A 14,392-nucleotide genomic window follows, 5' to 3' on the forward strand; every position below is an offset into this window, starting at 1 on the left:
CAAAGGAAACCCACGTTATTCACCCCCCCCTCCTTTTCTTGTGTTTTTTTTTTTTTTCCCCCTGATTTGCCTGGCCAGGTACGAAGAAGCTACCAACGAGCTCATTAACGAGGAGCTGGGCATCGCATACCCCATCATCGACGGCATCCCGAACATGATCCCAGAGGCTGCCAGGACGACTCAGAAGAAGCCCCCAGCTGAGGGCTTGAAGCAGCCCTGAGGACCCACCAGCCGCAGCGGTAAACTGGGGCCGATGGCTGGAGGCGGCATGCTCCCCTCCCTGCCCACACTGACTGTACTTGTTCCCCTCCTGTCCCTAGCAGGCTTGTTTTACTCAGCCAGCGTAGATGAAGCCTTCCCACAGGGCTGCACCAGCACAAACAGCTTATGTTTCTACAGTCTCCTCCTTCCTGTTACAATACCGGTTTATGTATTCTTCCACCTGTGGACCTGGATGGGGATTAAGCTTTTTAGGCACAACTAGTGCGATCCATGTGCTAACCCCTGGGCTTCTCTAAAGCAACACAGTTTATTTAATCTCATCAGGTATTGCAGCTGATTCGAGAGAGTTCCGTTCTGGCACTAGTGACTGTCATCTTTTTTCTAGTGGTATCTAGAACAGTATAAAGTCCTCTGCAGCAACCTATTACTTAGTTACTGCTAAGGCAGATAAAGAGGAGGAATAACAAGAAGCACTAATTCTTTGTAATGTATTCTTTCAAGAGTGTTGTGTGTTTGTAGTGGCACTAATGGAAATCTTGCAGGTGGTGATCATTTTTACGAGGAAGAACTGTACCCTGACTGAAATAACTGATCTTAAATAATAAGCAATGACAACATGCAGCAATATTAATCTCTCTTTGAATTACGAGCTTTGGGTTTGTTTTGAACTGATGTGTTTATTGAGATGTATTTGTCTCACTGTCAGAAGAACATAAATTAGGCTGATGTTTAATAACAAAATGAGTTAAATGAAGAAATTTACTTGGATGATACCCATGTCTGTACATCCAGTAGCTGCTTGCTTGCCTTTCTTTTTATTTTTCTAAGAAAAAGATGGGGAAGTGACAGCGCTGCAGAAAAGATGTACTTGTGCATTTGGGGGTTTTGTGAGAGTGGCCTACAACATATTCCAGTGTCTGCTTAGGAGATGTATGTCCCTGTACTATTTGTTAAATGTGTCTGAGTGCCCAAGTTTGATAGCCAGGCTGGGTCACCTTCGTTCAAGAGGCATCTCCTGACAGGTTAGAGGCAAAATAACTCCAGCTGAGCCCAGGATTTGGTAGCCAAGTCGGCAGCTACAAATGCTGTATAAGTATGCAGAGTATCTTTCCCCTTAGTACTATCCTCCTCAGTAGAGAGGGAACAGAAGATGGTTCTGCTAAATACTTCAACCTTCCCTGTTTTACAGCAACACTAGAGAATGGAGTGACAGACCACTATGAGGGTGTCGTGCAAGGTTCTCGGTACTGTCTGACAAAATGTCTTAACAGGATGCAGCTATGAAGGGGACAGGTCAATGCTATGATAATCTATTACAAGGGTTTCTCTTTTATGTTTTGTTACTGGGTGGTTTACATCTGCAACACAGACACATGAATGTCCTTTACCTGCTGAAAAATTCAGAAACGCAGCACCAAGTTGTAAACACTGCAGACCTCAGTGTCTCTTGGTGGGATGCTAATAATGCAGTCAAATTGATCAGGCTGCTGCTGGGCAAATAATGCTGCGATGCACGGTATGAAAGGCAGTGCCCACAAGACGTGTATTCGAAGGCTGACTAGGTAAGTGCAGCTGTTTGTCAGGGCTCCTTGTACAATCAGTGGAGAGAGACTCTGGATCTAGAGGACAGTACAGAGCACAAGCCTTATTGCCTCTGTAAATAAATGCCTCTTTCAGCTGATGTACTGAGGAAGGGGGAAGGAAAGGTAGCCCTAGGAGCCATTGTGAATCTTCTCCTAAGTGTACAGGAAGGAAAAGCTTTGAGAGCTCTGGTTGGCAAGAAGGCTCACTTAGAAAGAACCGGAACTGGGTAATAGGGCACTGAGGTTGATAGTTCCTGCTGCACAGGCGTGGTGCCGGACTCTGACAGCCCTTGTGTCAGTGACTGATACGGCACATGGTCCCGGAGCTGAGCTCCCTGTTCCCACGTCAGCCATCTAACGGCTTTTGCAGGACAGGGCTAGCACTGCGATACCTGAAGAAAATATGGCTGGCATAACCTTTGGGTTTGTGTGGAAACCACAGACTAAAGCCACACGGAGACAGCAGCATTACAATCAGCTTTTCATCTCTCTCGCTGGCACTATCCTTCCTTTCCCTTCAGGCAGCATCTCCGTGAGAGCAATGGCTTTTGTGGCTATGTTGCTTGCTGGCCTCTAACGCTGGCTCCCCGGCCACCAGGCTTTTCACAGACAGCAAACTAGCCTAGAGTCTTTAAAGTCTAGCAGTAATATTAATCGACTTTGCCAATTACCAGTTTCCTGAGCAATCCTATTACATTACCCCAAAGCAACCTCACAGTAAATAGCACTGTCACTTGCATTTAACTTATGCCAACAAAGCTTGATCGCTACCTGGAATAAGAATAAGATACTACCCTCCAGGTTTACTCTACATCCCCTGTGGAACATGTTTTGTAATAATTTGATGAGTAGTTGTTTTGTTGTATGCTCAGTGAATACTGAATCCCTTCTACCAATACTTCAGTAACACGGAAAACCAAAGAACACTGCAGCAATATATTCAGAGCTAACAAATAATACAATTTGGTATCTTACCTTTAAGATCTTCCTGAATTGCTGGGTTGGTGCGCCATTTAAATGAGTCCATATGTCTTGCAGAAGGCACTGTCTTCTGACCGGAAAAACCCAGTGTGAGAAGTGTATCTGAAGATTGAAGTAACAGTGTGTTAGCAGTGTGTTTCTTTCTTCTAAGTTGTAAAAAAATTGGCCACACTTACATAATTAAAGGACCTGGACAGAGCGCTGCATTCTATACTATGAATGCCAATCTTGTCATGCATGTCAAAGATGCATGGATATTCGGTCAGCTTCCACAGGGCCATCTGAAACGACAAGGAAGAAAGAAAAAGATGCGTTGATTTTCTCTTGCAAAATCAGAGTTTGGGGGTATATGTGCAGACTGAACTGCCAGTCTGTACCCTGGCAAACTCCTGTTACCTCTGAAACATGCCCTTGTTGTATACGTGAACGCTACACCAACAGAGGCACACTTCCTGAAAGGAGCTTCTAAGCACTTCTGTGAGTGGGAAACCCTGACAGGGAGGCATCTGAGCTGTCTGTGCAGGCAGACACTTGTGTTACAGTACCCCAAGAATAAAACAGAAGCATAGTGATTTTAATAGCATCTTCCATAATTCAGCTAAACCAAAACACATAGCAAAAATGTCCTGGATACCCAGGTTATGGTACATTGTTGTTAAAAATTGTTTGGTTTATTATCTGTAATACCAAAAGTAGATATTGGTATACAAAATAACCTAATTCAAAGTGTTACGCCTCCAGTGTGATAAGGCAACAGCTTCAGGTAATGTCCGATTTGGCTTTTGATTCTATGCTGTTTCTCAAACCTCCTCCTCCGCTCTGGTTAATTGGTACAAAATTGGTACATTAGCAAACGAAAGCTTATGAAAGAATTAGGCAGTTGCCCTGTGAATTCCAGCCAAGTTGCCAGAAAACTGCATTTTTTTGCCTAAGCAAGCCCCTGCTGTCCACGTTTCCATTTCATGCTGCTTCCTGTGACACCAATTACATTTGGTAGCTAATTTTTACTTCGTCATGTCATCAAGAAATGAACCATTTCACAGCTTAATTTTTATTACCACAGCTTTGTTTTTCGATGTAAGTAAATTGAAATGCTCAATAGGGTTTCTACATACAGTTTAAAGAGACCTCACAATATTTGTTAATTAAACATAATAAAATCCAGAGTAACAAGAAGTATAGCAACCATCCCTCATGGTGCTATTTCACACTGATCACCAGTTCAAAGCAAATAGAGCTGCTTAAGATGCTGGAGGACAGCTCCGACTCTCAGAACCAGGGGTCATCTCAGGAAAGGCACTACCGCAGCTGCTAAAATACTGGGATGGTAAATGGCTTGCATAATTTATAACAGCTGGAGGACCAGGGAAAATGCATTGTCTTTGAGATGTACTGGGCTAGAGTCTAGAGTTGACTTTCATATATATAGACTCATTTAAATAAAACAGAAAAAAAGGTGTTTTGCACTGCTGGTAAGATTTTATACTTACTTCTACATCAAAGAACAAGAGCAGTCTGACAATCCCTTTCACTTGACGCACACAGAAGTCGTTTTCTTGTACTCTGAAACCAGTTCTGGAGTTCACCTGCATTGATACACGCAATATGAAAAGGGGTGTCAGCAGATCTAGTGAGCTATGTGTCGGTGTGGCAGGACAGGACTAAGGAGTAAGAGGGTTCCCGGAGCAGAAAGAGCTCCGAGACCCTGCACAGAAGTGGAAGGAGAGAAGTGCTACGAGTAGCACAGCACTCAACAGTGAGAAGTCTCAGAAAGCCATGTATAAACGAGCAGGAAAGCAATTTTAATTTATAGTGAAGACCCCTTAACAGGACTCCATCAGGAAAGGTATGTTTCACTTCGAGTGTCTTTCATGTTGCAGGACAATCTGAAGTTCCCTATTCATGTTCATACTTGTTGCCTGGCAAAGATATAATTTTTGGGCGGACAGTGAACATGTAAAGTTCCAAATGATATAACCACTTACAGAGGAGTAGGCCTGCTGCACTTTTGAGTTTATCTGGATAGATACAGATTCAAGAGTCTAAACGTCAAGGCCCAAATCTGTATTCTCAGCCAAAAGGATACTTCAATTCTGAACAAAATTTAACAACTTTCCCTGATTCATACTAAGTGCATGCTTGGGCTCTTGACTTTCCTAAACTTTGAACATCTCAGCAGGAGAAAGGATGGTTGTCAAGAAGAATACAGTTATTGCCCCCTTTCTTCCCTTTGTTCATATGCAGCTAAAGATGCTCTAATTCTATTGTGTCAGAAAATTTCTCAGGTAACAGGCTCTTAAAGCATCGTGCAGTGTTACTGTAGCAGCCGCGATGTGCCAAGCAGGTGGGTTGTCTTTGAAATGCTGTGAGCAGTTATGCGCGTGGGGGATCTCGCCAGCAGAAAGGGGAATGGGCATGCTACGTAATGGACAGCACATCCATAGCTCTGTACGCATCAATGCATGCACTCCTCGCGCCACTGAAAGGATCCCTCCCGCTGCCAGGGGCTATAACATGCTCCAGCTCTTCATTTCTGTAGAGGGTCAGTCAGGCACAAGTCAAGAGCAGGATTCCTTCAAAGCTATGCTGGTGTAGAGCCAAAGAGATTCCTGGAGCAATATCAAATGACAAGGCCCCATGTTCCCTTGTAAGAAGGAAACCCAGAGAATTCAACAAATAAAAAGGGTTAAAATACTCTAATTCGTACTGATATATATTCCTATCTAATCAGGCTCCAAACACTTTCTCACCTGGTAAAGAATCTGCAGTATTTGCAGAGGCTCCGTTTCATGTGGGTGCAGGTTGTAGGGGTTTCTTTGAAGACAGCTGACTTCCATGATAAATTGAGACAGGCTTTTCTCGGAAACCGTCTTATACAGAACGACCAGCTCTTTGAAAAAGGATGTTTCTAGATTTGACCACAGGCATTCTGTAGAAAACAGCTGGTGAAGTATCTGTCACAGGTAACATGCAAATAACTGCAATTTCTGGATGAAGCTGCATTTTCTCTTTTTATCAAATGAACTAAACCAAAAAAATGCTTAATTTTGCACTACAAAAATTAGTAAACCTCAGAATGAGAGGGTTTTTTTTTTCTTGTGTCTTGCTGTGTAGTCCCCATGTTTCTACTTCTACCAAAAGCATTTATTCCAGGCTGAACTCTGGAACAAATTACATCAGCGATACTAACTCTTGCCTCACAGCCGAAAATGACCAAGCATTTAAATCATTCAGTTCTATCATCATAAAACCTTACCAAGAATTTGCAGGTCCTTTGGCTGGAGCTTCGTGATGGCTTGTGCTAGCAGCCTGAGAGAATGGAAAGAGCTGCCGTCATATCCCTGCAGAAGGAAAGGCAAGATCAAGTAGACTCTGAAATTTTCAGGTGAGATGGGAGAGGAAGACAATGACGGCAGTAACTTCTGAATCTCCTTTTGCACCTTCAGAGGGAAAAAAAAAAAGAGACAAGGGTTAAAAATGCAATTATGTTTTGCCAAAATCATCTATGAATTAGGTTGGCACAGAATTCCCAAGTTTCATGCACAAATCCAGAGGTCCTCGGTATCTGTGTAGTGAGAGTCCTTACCTCCTGGAAGACTTGTGGCTTCTTGCTGATTTTCTTATAAAAACGTTGCACTTCTGACATGTCTACACCCGAGAATTCTTTGGAAGTTTTGAAATGTTTGTCTCTATCACAAAGAAAAAAAAAAGAACACCAAATGATGCAAGGAACTGTTTTTTGTTACTGCCCGAATAGTGAAGCGTCCTAACATCAGAAAATACTGGGAAAGTTCAGCCCCAGCTCCACGGGGTATAACTTCATCTGTCCTAAGAAGATATTCTCACTGTGGTGTGACCTGATTAATATTCTGTCCTTCCTGTCTTGTGTAGCTGTGCACTGTTAATGGTAGGCTTCCTGTATTTCAACCTAAAACAACTTGCACTTCAGTGCTGGGAGGAGCTGTTATGGATCCTTTGGGAGCTGTAATATTGCCTAAAGGGCTTATCATAGAATCATAGGATCATTTAGGTTGGAAAAGACCTTTAAGATCATCAAGTCCAACCATAAACCTAACACTGCCAAGTCCACCACTAAACCAGGTCCCTAAGTGCCACATCTACACGCTTTCTAAATACCTCCAGGGATGGTGACTCAGCCCTTATCATCATCTGTCAAATGTCACTATGGGATAATCTGCTAGAATGTGAGCTTCTATAGCAAATTTCAATAGGACTGGGGGGATAAAAAACTTAATTTTAGCATGGGCTGTGAAAAATACAGACTTGCTTCTTGCAAATTCAGATACGACTAATCTCTACATACGTGGCCTAAAATAACACTTTCTGGTCAGTTTACGTGCAGCCCATATATTCTGTTACGTCTAAGTCAGCGCATGCTACCTTTTCTCCAGGAAGCTTCCGTTGATGCAAGCCTCAGATGAAAAGATCAGTCTGATATTCCTGATAGTAAAAAACAAACCAAAGTCAATCCTTTCAACATGAGTAGCAACTTCAGGTTTTTAATTCTGAAAGGGCAAAAAAGGTGTGTACGAGTGTGTCTGCACCTGACCACATAAAACTTTTCTTAGCACCACTTTATTGGCAGCATTGCAGAAGACGTTGTATTTGGGGAGTTAGTGATCTTCGGCAAGCCACCTCTGCTCTCCTGGGCCTCGTAAGGGAACCTGCTCAAGCGCTCCGCGCCAGCCCGTGTTGCATGCTGGTGGGTGTTATGATGGAGATATCTTCTCCTGACAGGTTGGGACGTTACCTGGTTTTGTTTGTTATGCAAAATAAAAGGCACTGTGTCATGGGAGGGAGGAGGAACCCCTCCGCAGACCGGATCTTTGTAGCGCGCTGAGAGAAAATCCATCAGGGTATCCATTTGCTGCTGCACGGAAGCTGGGTTCCCAGCATCTGAAGGGACGTTAGACTTACTCACTACCTGTATTCCTGGGTCTGTTCCTAATAAAGCAGCTATTTTATCAAGCGATTTGCTGTCAGGCCCTTCCTATTGAGATCTGGAAAGAACCCTCTCTCACCCTCTCAACAACCACTTTCCATATGATCCAAACCGTACTAGAATTGGTCAGGGAAACATTTAGATCCAAATTAGCCAAGATTTTTAAATGCTCAAAATCAGCAGTTGGAGTCAGACTTGCCCAAAGAAAATAACCTCCCATGTAAGATCTGAAAAAAGACTACTTAATCATAATTCTCAGCCATAACTGTAAGGCTTCCCACAGTAGTATATACTTACTGCTTTTGAAAATGGGTCACTAAAGAAGGGATCACTAATTTTTAAATCCTGACACACACAAAACGTTCCCGTTTGGGTACTCTGGATTATGATTTTTGCACAAGGCCTGGGTCTGCAGACCAAATCTTTCACTGATTTAACTTGTCGGCTCTTCATCATCTTAATAACCATTCTGTGCGAGGAGGACAGGCTTCTGAAGCCAGGCAGTACATCTGCTCTGTTCCTGCAGAAGGATTATCGAAGGGCTGTTGATCATCAACATTTCTTTTTCCTGTGCAAAAACTAGGTAAGAAGTGCTGGTACAAGATTCTGTCTCGGCTAAATTCTTGAATATCGGTTCCTAAAGTAGTCTCTCCAAAGAAAAATAATTTTTAGAGAAAATCATGTATCAGGGGAAAAAAAAAAACAGCAGGTTTCTGACTTACTTTTTTATACTCTCCCAGTGTTGCGAACTGGAATTAGAAATCCATGCATCCACTTCTTTATCCGTTAGAGTGGCAATTCCATTCAAGTAGGAATTCTGTGTGAAATGCATGAAAATGTTGACAAGATTACAGGTCTAGCAGATAGGATTCTTTTTTTCAAGCCAATCATTACAAGAAGATTTCAGCCTAAGTATGAACAAATGAATGGTCATCCAGCATGATCCAGATGCATTAACCACAGAACAGACATATAAGTGCAATACAAGTTAGTTTCTGGGTAAGCGTGGAAAGAACTGCAAGAGACATACATGAACTTGGAGCGCTAAAAGCAGGATGGAAAATCCAAATGTTTCCAGCAGTACTGTGAACAATGGTAAAATTAGAAGCCATGATCAAATATGCACATACCTTGTTCTTGCAAAGGACAATACTTCGGTTTCCTCCTGCAATAATTTCAATCACCTTTTGTGACGTGTTGTTTCCTGTGAAAGAATAAAAAGATTTTCAAAGGAAGATTTGAAAAGACAGTCATTATCTTCAGAAAGTTCAGTGCACAGATGTGGAACAGTAAAAAAAACCCTCAGATAGTAGCTGTCTGTCTAAAAGTTGATTCTATGTGGCCATTACCCATGATGGTAAATCAAGCAGCAAATGGAATTATCCATTGTAGAATCTGTTGGGATGACCAAGCAAGCATGAGACATAACGTTAGCCTCTCAGTGTAAACATGAAATCAAGAAAGCAAACATCTCCCTGGAAGAAACAAATAGAGATTGTAACACATCTGCAACGGTCATTACCCTGACAGGATTTTCCAGTATTCACTGGTGAATTGATGGGAAGTGGTATCAACTGATTAGGCTTTCTCTCATCTCCCAGCTGTCCTTCTTTACCAGAACCAAACGAATAGACTTTGTCCAAGGAGGGGACATAGACCAGGGTGTGCTGTCTGTTCAGAAAAAGAAAAATGGTCATAATAAGCTAATACCACTGGGCTAGTCAGAATAAAATTTACAGATACGTTTTCAGAGTGGATAGCTGAAGCTCGTCTTTAGAAGTCCTGACAGTCCAGCTACAGAATCCCTTTAACCAAAGTCTTAGGACCCTTCCTTGCGTAAACATTCAGCAATAAAGAAACGCATGGACTCAAATTTCCTATACTATCCTCTAGTGTTTGTGATTTACCCTCGGTCCACATACAAAAATAAAGTGTTTTACCTTGCTAGCTTCACGCCCTTCCATTTTTAAAAGCGCAACTTCTATGCTGCTGAGCCTGATACAAAGCCCAGGCAAGTCGACAGGAGACTTTTTCTGGCCCAGTTCCAGAAAGGCAGAATGAAATTGGGTAATTATCACCACTCTTCACTTCTTTCTAAGGACCCACCAGTTTGTCAAAGTGGATGGGAATTCAGTGACTTTCCTGACGCAGGCTTTTGACAGTCTTTTGCCCTTTGGAACGCAGTACACCCTTCGTTTCTTAAAAGAGCAAGAAAACACAGGCTTCTGGTGTTTTTTGCAGCCCTCTGCCTCTGCTCGGCATGGGCTGAGGGTTCTGCTTTCACTGGGGCTGTGGCAGGAGGGTGGCTTACACTTGAAGAGCGGACGATATTCTGACAGTGCTGACTTACTGGGATACAGGGATTTGAACATCTTGGTGACTCCCCTCCCTACTGTTCTTCAGTGATTCCCCTAAGACCTTGACCTTAGAAGGCATGTTATTGGTACTTTCCCACCTGCCGCAGGCAACCTGCGAAACTCTTGCTCCCCACAGCTCGGCCACCACACGAGGCACGAGTTCATTCCGGGTGGAGTTGTGACCAAGCTGGCCAGCCCCTCCTGCTCCAAAGGTGCACACCAACCCCTCCTTGAAGATGAAGAAACAAACAACAGGATCACTGCATTATTAATGGCATTCAAACGGTCACCACCGAGAGTGAGAGCCAGCAAGACACAATATCTTATATGGGACTTGATTCAAAACATCCCTGATTCAAACACAGGTAGAGTTCACTTCGCATCAAGCCTAATCTTACACTGTCTAATGTCCAAAGCATTTGACTCCTGAGAAAAGCAATTTAACTCCTGAGAATAACTCCCTGTGGCTTAAGAATTTTACTTGTATGAGTAAACCCTAATGATTTAGCTATCGTTCACATTTTCTGAAGTCCCCAATATGCTATAAAAAAGAAATATTTTCAAAAAGTACTGAGAGTTGAACAGCACCTCTTTGCCCCAGGATTCCCATTCACCATCTCCCTGCAAAAGTTTGCATGCAGGTGACAGGAATCTGAGAAAAGGCCAGTTTTCCCAATAGCTTAGTTAGCATCCCTTGGGGATCGTCTTCAGATTCAGATGGAAGCAGGCATTGCCATCCCAATTTCTCCATGCTGACTTTTAGCAGTATATCTTTTTCTCACAGGGTGAGGTCTCAGACGCTGACTTTCCGTGTCAGACTCACCTTGGAGAGAACTGCAGTATGATCTGCCCCACAGGAGATAAATACAGTCTTCCAGTGCTCTAACGCTCCGACGTACGACGGGCAGTCCCTGTCTGGAAAGAAGATAGCACTGCTAGAGTGAATGAGTACTGGGGGGGATCTCACACAAAGAAAGATTTAGAAAATAGGGGATTTTAGCGCTTTTCAGTCCTCCCTTACAGCAATTCATGTATTTACTTGGTTTTGAGTTGTTTTCTACCCTCCACTATAACATACACTTTCTCATGATGTTCTGTCTTTTTCATGGTATTTTCTTTTCATTTACATTTGATCTGAAACAAAACGCAGTGCTTTCACATCTGCTTGCCAAAAGGTACTTGGCTTCAAAATATGTGACTCTCAACGGTGGGGACTCATTCAGATCCCGCTGATTTCAGGTTCTGTGTGGCTAGGGCAACTCTGCTCGAGCCTTCTAGGTTTGAAGAAAATGGGTGATTTTAATTCTTCTCTCACCTTGTGTTTACAGAGAATTAAAGAAGTCAAAGAGGTATAAAATTAATTTCCTTCATGGAAGACTGCCTGGAGAGAGAATGGGAGTGGAAAGAGACCTCTGAGACATACGGTTTTAAGAGCCCACGCTATCCAGTTGGCCACATACAATGATTGGAAGTTCTCTGTAGAAATACAACCCCTAAACCCCTTGTCCCTGCATGCCTTTCCTGGTCAGGAAACAAAGAACTTACCCAGATATACTTTCTTCAAAAGACTTTACTGTCCACTGCTGCTACAAAGGGGCTTGACAGTCCTGAGGAGCTAATCCTGTGTCTGCAGTAAGCTCATTGACCAGGAAAACACCTTCCTACTGCTGTCCTTCCTTACCTTCTGTGTCTCCGAGTCCCAGCTGTCCAAAATCATTCTTTCCCCAGGAGTACACAGCTCCAGACAGCGACACGGCTGTGCTGTGAGCTCCTCCAGCAGCAATTTGAGCAAGTGAGATGCCCTTTAGTCTTTCCACCAGCTGTGGTTGGGGGATGAGCGTGGTTTGGCTCCCCACTCCAAGCTGTCCATGGGCATTCTGGCCCCAGCTGAAGAGCTCACCTCCTTCACACACAGAACAAAAGAAAACAGCTCAGCCTCACTGCTTCCCTTGAGTCTTTGCACTTTGGGAGTGGGAGCGAAAATCAGTGCTGCTTTCAGGGATCTAGCTGCAAGGTGAGACCATCAGCAGCAACCAAATCTCCCTGTTTGCTTCTGACCCCTTCGGGGCAGTCCCATGCTGCCCATTTGACTCAGCGCAGCAAGAATAAAGGCAGGGTGTTTCCACCTCTAAAGCCATACTTCAAGAAGTTCCCAACCAGAGAGGTGCTCCAACTTAAGAATGATCTGGTCTGGTGACTGCAGAGTGGGGCAGCCACGTCTGCTCTCCACAACACACCTTTGCGGAGGGATAGTGCTCAGGAACTGGAGAGAGACAGAGCTGCAGGTCCCTGGGTGCTGTGAGGAAAGGGCAGCGCTAATAGCCAGTGCACTTTGTCCCCCCCACCCATCGCTCACTACTCTCTAATGGTGTCACCAACTACTGGAAGGAGTTCAAACGCTCCCTTCTGAGAGCAAGCCTGCCATAATGTGACTCCCATTTAGAAGAGAAGTGTGCTTGAAAGAAGCTACCTCTGGACAGTGCCATGGTGTGCTGGTCCCCACATGCTATTTGAACAATATCTTGGTTTCCTAGTTCTTTCACCAGCCTACAAAAATAAGGAAAAAAAACCAAACAAATCAAAATAGATAGATGCTGTACCATGAGACAAAGTAAAGAAGAAGATCCTCTGCTCACCAAGCCCTAGCATGTTTAGTGGGAATTACATGGAAAAATATAGGTCACCTGTAAGTTGATTCACCCTGCTCTTATGCTAGCCTACTGCAGCTGCACTAACTGATTTGATAGTGGTTTGAACCATGGGAAGCTGGAAGAGAATCGGGCTCAGCCCTGGGCAAGTTAACAGAAAATCCCACAGCAAATTGCTGTGCCATTTTTAGGTGACAGTTACCCTCACAGCTTAGTCAGAACGTGGTAAGGTTCAGATGTGCTTGGGTCTTTCACCCGCAGCTTTCCCAAGCCACATGTGGTTTGCAAGGCATCTGCATTACTCTGGTATATGCTACCGATCCTTACTAAGTTTGAGAGAAAGCTGTCTCATGTGCATCTTAAGCAGCTCAGATCTTGGTATTATCCTCAAAATCAGTGCTCTTCTTGCTGGGTAACAAAAGAAGATAAAGGTTTGGGCACTAGGAATGAATGTGTTCCAGTTCCCTCTCTACAACAGGAACATGCCAGTCTCTTGGATGTTACTTTTAGGACAAGTGGGCCACCTTCTCTGACCGTTACCATCCATACCTCCACGCCGTGAAAGCTTCTTACCTTGGCTTAGAGCAGTCAGCTGAAGCTGTAGCCCACTGTTCAAAAAGCTTTCCATCAGGGGAGAGAATGAGCATATGTGTTCCATCATGGTTTGAACATTGCACCTTCTCATTCTTCTGCGACTGCGTGAGTTCTGCAGAACAAATATGGACAGACATGATGGCCACGCTAAGGCAGCAGACATCTTAACCACCTTGGCCCCCTCCCCAGGACCTCTGTGTGCTACTGCTTTCACCAAGAGCTTCTGCTCCTCAGGAAGAAGTGAGACAAGCGTGTGTGACTTATTTTCTCAGGCCCCTTGGGGTTTCAGTGTCCTACCCGCTGCTTGGTTTCATGCCAGACAACTCTCATGCCCGGCTACCACTAAAAGATACTTCTCCATCTCTTAGGCTGCTGTGCCACCAGCTCCCAAGATGATCAGCAAAACATCAGCAGAAGCACATTCTGTTACTTCCACACAGCTGTGGAGAGTTTCCTGGGGAGATAAAGCACTTTCTGAGATATATGACCACCCCAGATATGTCACAGCCTTGGGGATGGGATGCCTTGAAGTCAGATGTTTCACAAGACACTGGAGAAGCAACGATGGAAAATTCACGTGTTGCCGGTTTCCAGCAGAAGGAAGTCCCTTCTTGTCTGCAGCTGAAGGGCTGCAGGTGCTGTCCTGACCCCGAGGCACCAGATTCACCCAGTTACTCGCATGTGGCCCTACTGCAGCACAAGCGTCTGAGAGCCAGGATGCCCAAGCGCAAAAGGCAGTCACCAGCAAAGCCTTCCCTGATTTACCTAACGCCTCTGGAGACCCACCGCCCACCCTTCTTCTCACACCTCCCCAGCTTAATCACAACATGCAACCAGAGAGGAAAATTCACGTCTCTTCCCCGGCACGCTCTGCCTCCTTCCAGGCTCCCCCGATTGCTGCGCACTGGGACATGGTTAAGCACCTCATGCAGCGGCTCGCTCTCCCCGAGAGGCAGCACAGCAGATCATCGCAACTTTAGCGGTTTCACCTCCAACGACCCGCCCTCGCCCCCGCACGGACGCGGCCCGGAGGGGCTCACCGCC

The 14,392-nt window shown here is 44.4% G+C and overlaps 2 protein-coding genes across 2 annotated transcripts in view; one reads left to right on the forward strand and one right to left on the reverse strand.

Annotated features, from left to right (window-relative positions):
* The window catches only part of LOC103921797 (probable E3 ubiquitin-protein ligase HERC4), a 19,217-nt gene extending 5,732 nt beyond the window's left edge, over nt 1-13,485 (reverse strand). Inside the window, exons 1-14 of the mRNA XM_009329824.1 lie at nt 13,328-13,485; nt 12,577-12,653; nt 11,788-12,009; nt 10,930-11,021; nt 10,205-10,335; nt 9,272-9,420; nt 8,880-8,953; nt 8,472-8,566; nt 7,188-7,247; nt 6,373-6,475; nt 6,043-6,226; nt 5,537-5,715; nt 4,185-4,372; nt 2,945-3,116 (exon numbers count right to left, since the gene is read on the reverse strand). Of these exons, the coding sequence (XP_009328099.1) occupies nt 2,945-3,116; nt 4,185-4,372; nt 5,537-5,715; nt 6,043-6,226; nt 6,373-6,475; nt 7,188-7,247; nt 8,472-8,566; nt 8,880-8,953; nt 9,272-9,420; nt 10,205-10,335; nt 10,930-11,021; nt 11,788-12,009; nt 12,577-12,653; nt 13,328-13,485 (1,884 nt within the window). The remainder of the gene's footprint in view (nt 1-2,944; nt 3,117-4,184; nt 4,373-5,536; nt 5,716-6,042; nt 6,227-6,372; nt 6,476-7,187; nt 7,248-8,471; nt 8,567-8,879; nt 8,954-9,271; nt 9,421-10,204; nt 10,336-10,929; nt 11,022-11,787; nt 12,010-12,576; nt 12,654-13,327) is intronic.
* On the forward strand, nt 82-2,240 carry PIGY (phosphatidylinositol glycan anchor biosynthesis, class Y). The gene has a single exon (XM_009329767.1). It carries the CDS (start codon nt 254-256, stop codon nt 482-484), a length of 231 nt encoding a protein of 76 aa, XP_009328042.1. The 5' UTR covers nt 82-253; the 3' UTR covers nt 485-2,240.
* Nucleotides 13,486-14,392: the final 907 nt, after the last annotated feature.

This window comes from Pygoscelis adeliae, unplaced genomic scaffold (assembly GCF_000699105.1).
Source record: "Pygoscelis adeliae isolate BGI_AS28 unplaced genomic scaffold, ASM69910v1 Scaffold67, whole genome shotgun sequence".
In the NCBI taxonomy this organism is placed as follows: Eukaryota; Metazoa; Chordata; class Aves; order Sphenisciformes; family Spheniscidae; genus Pygoscelis; species Pygoscelis adeliae.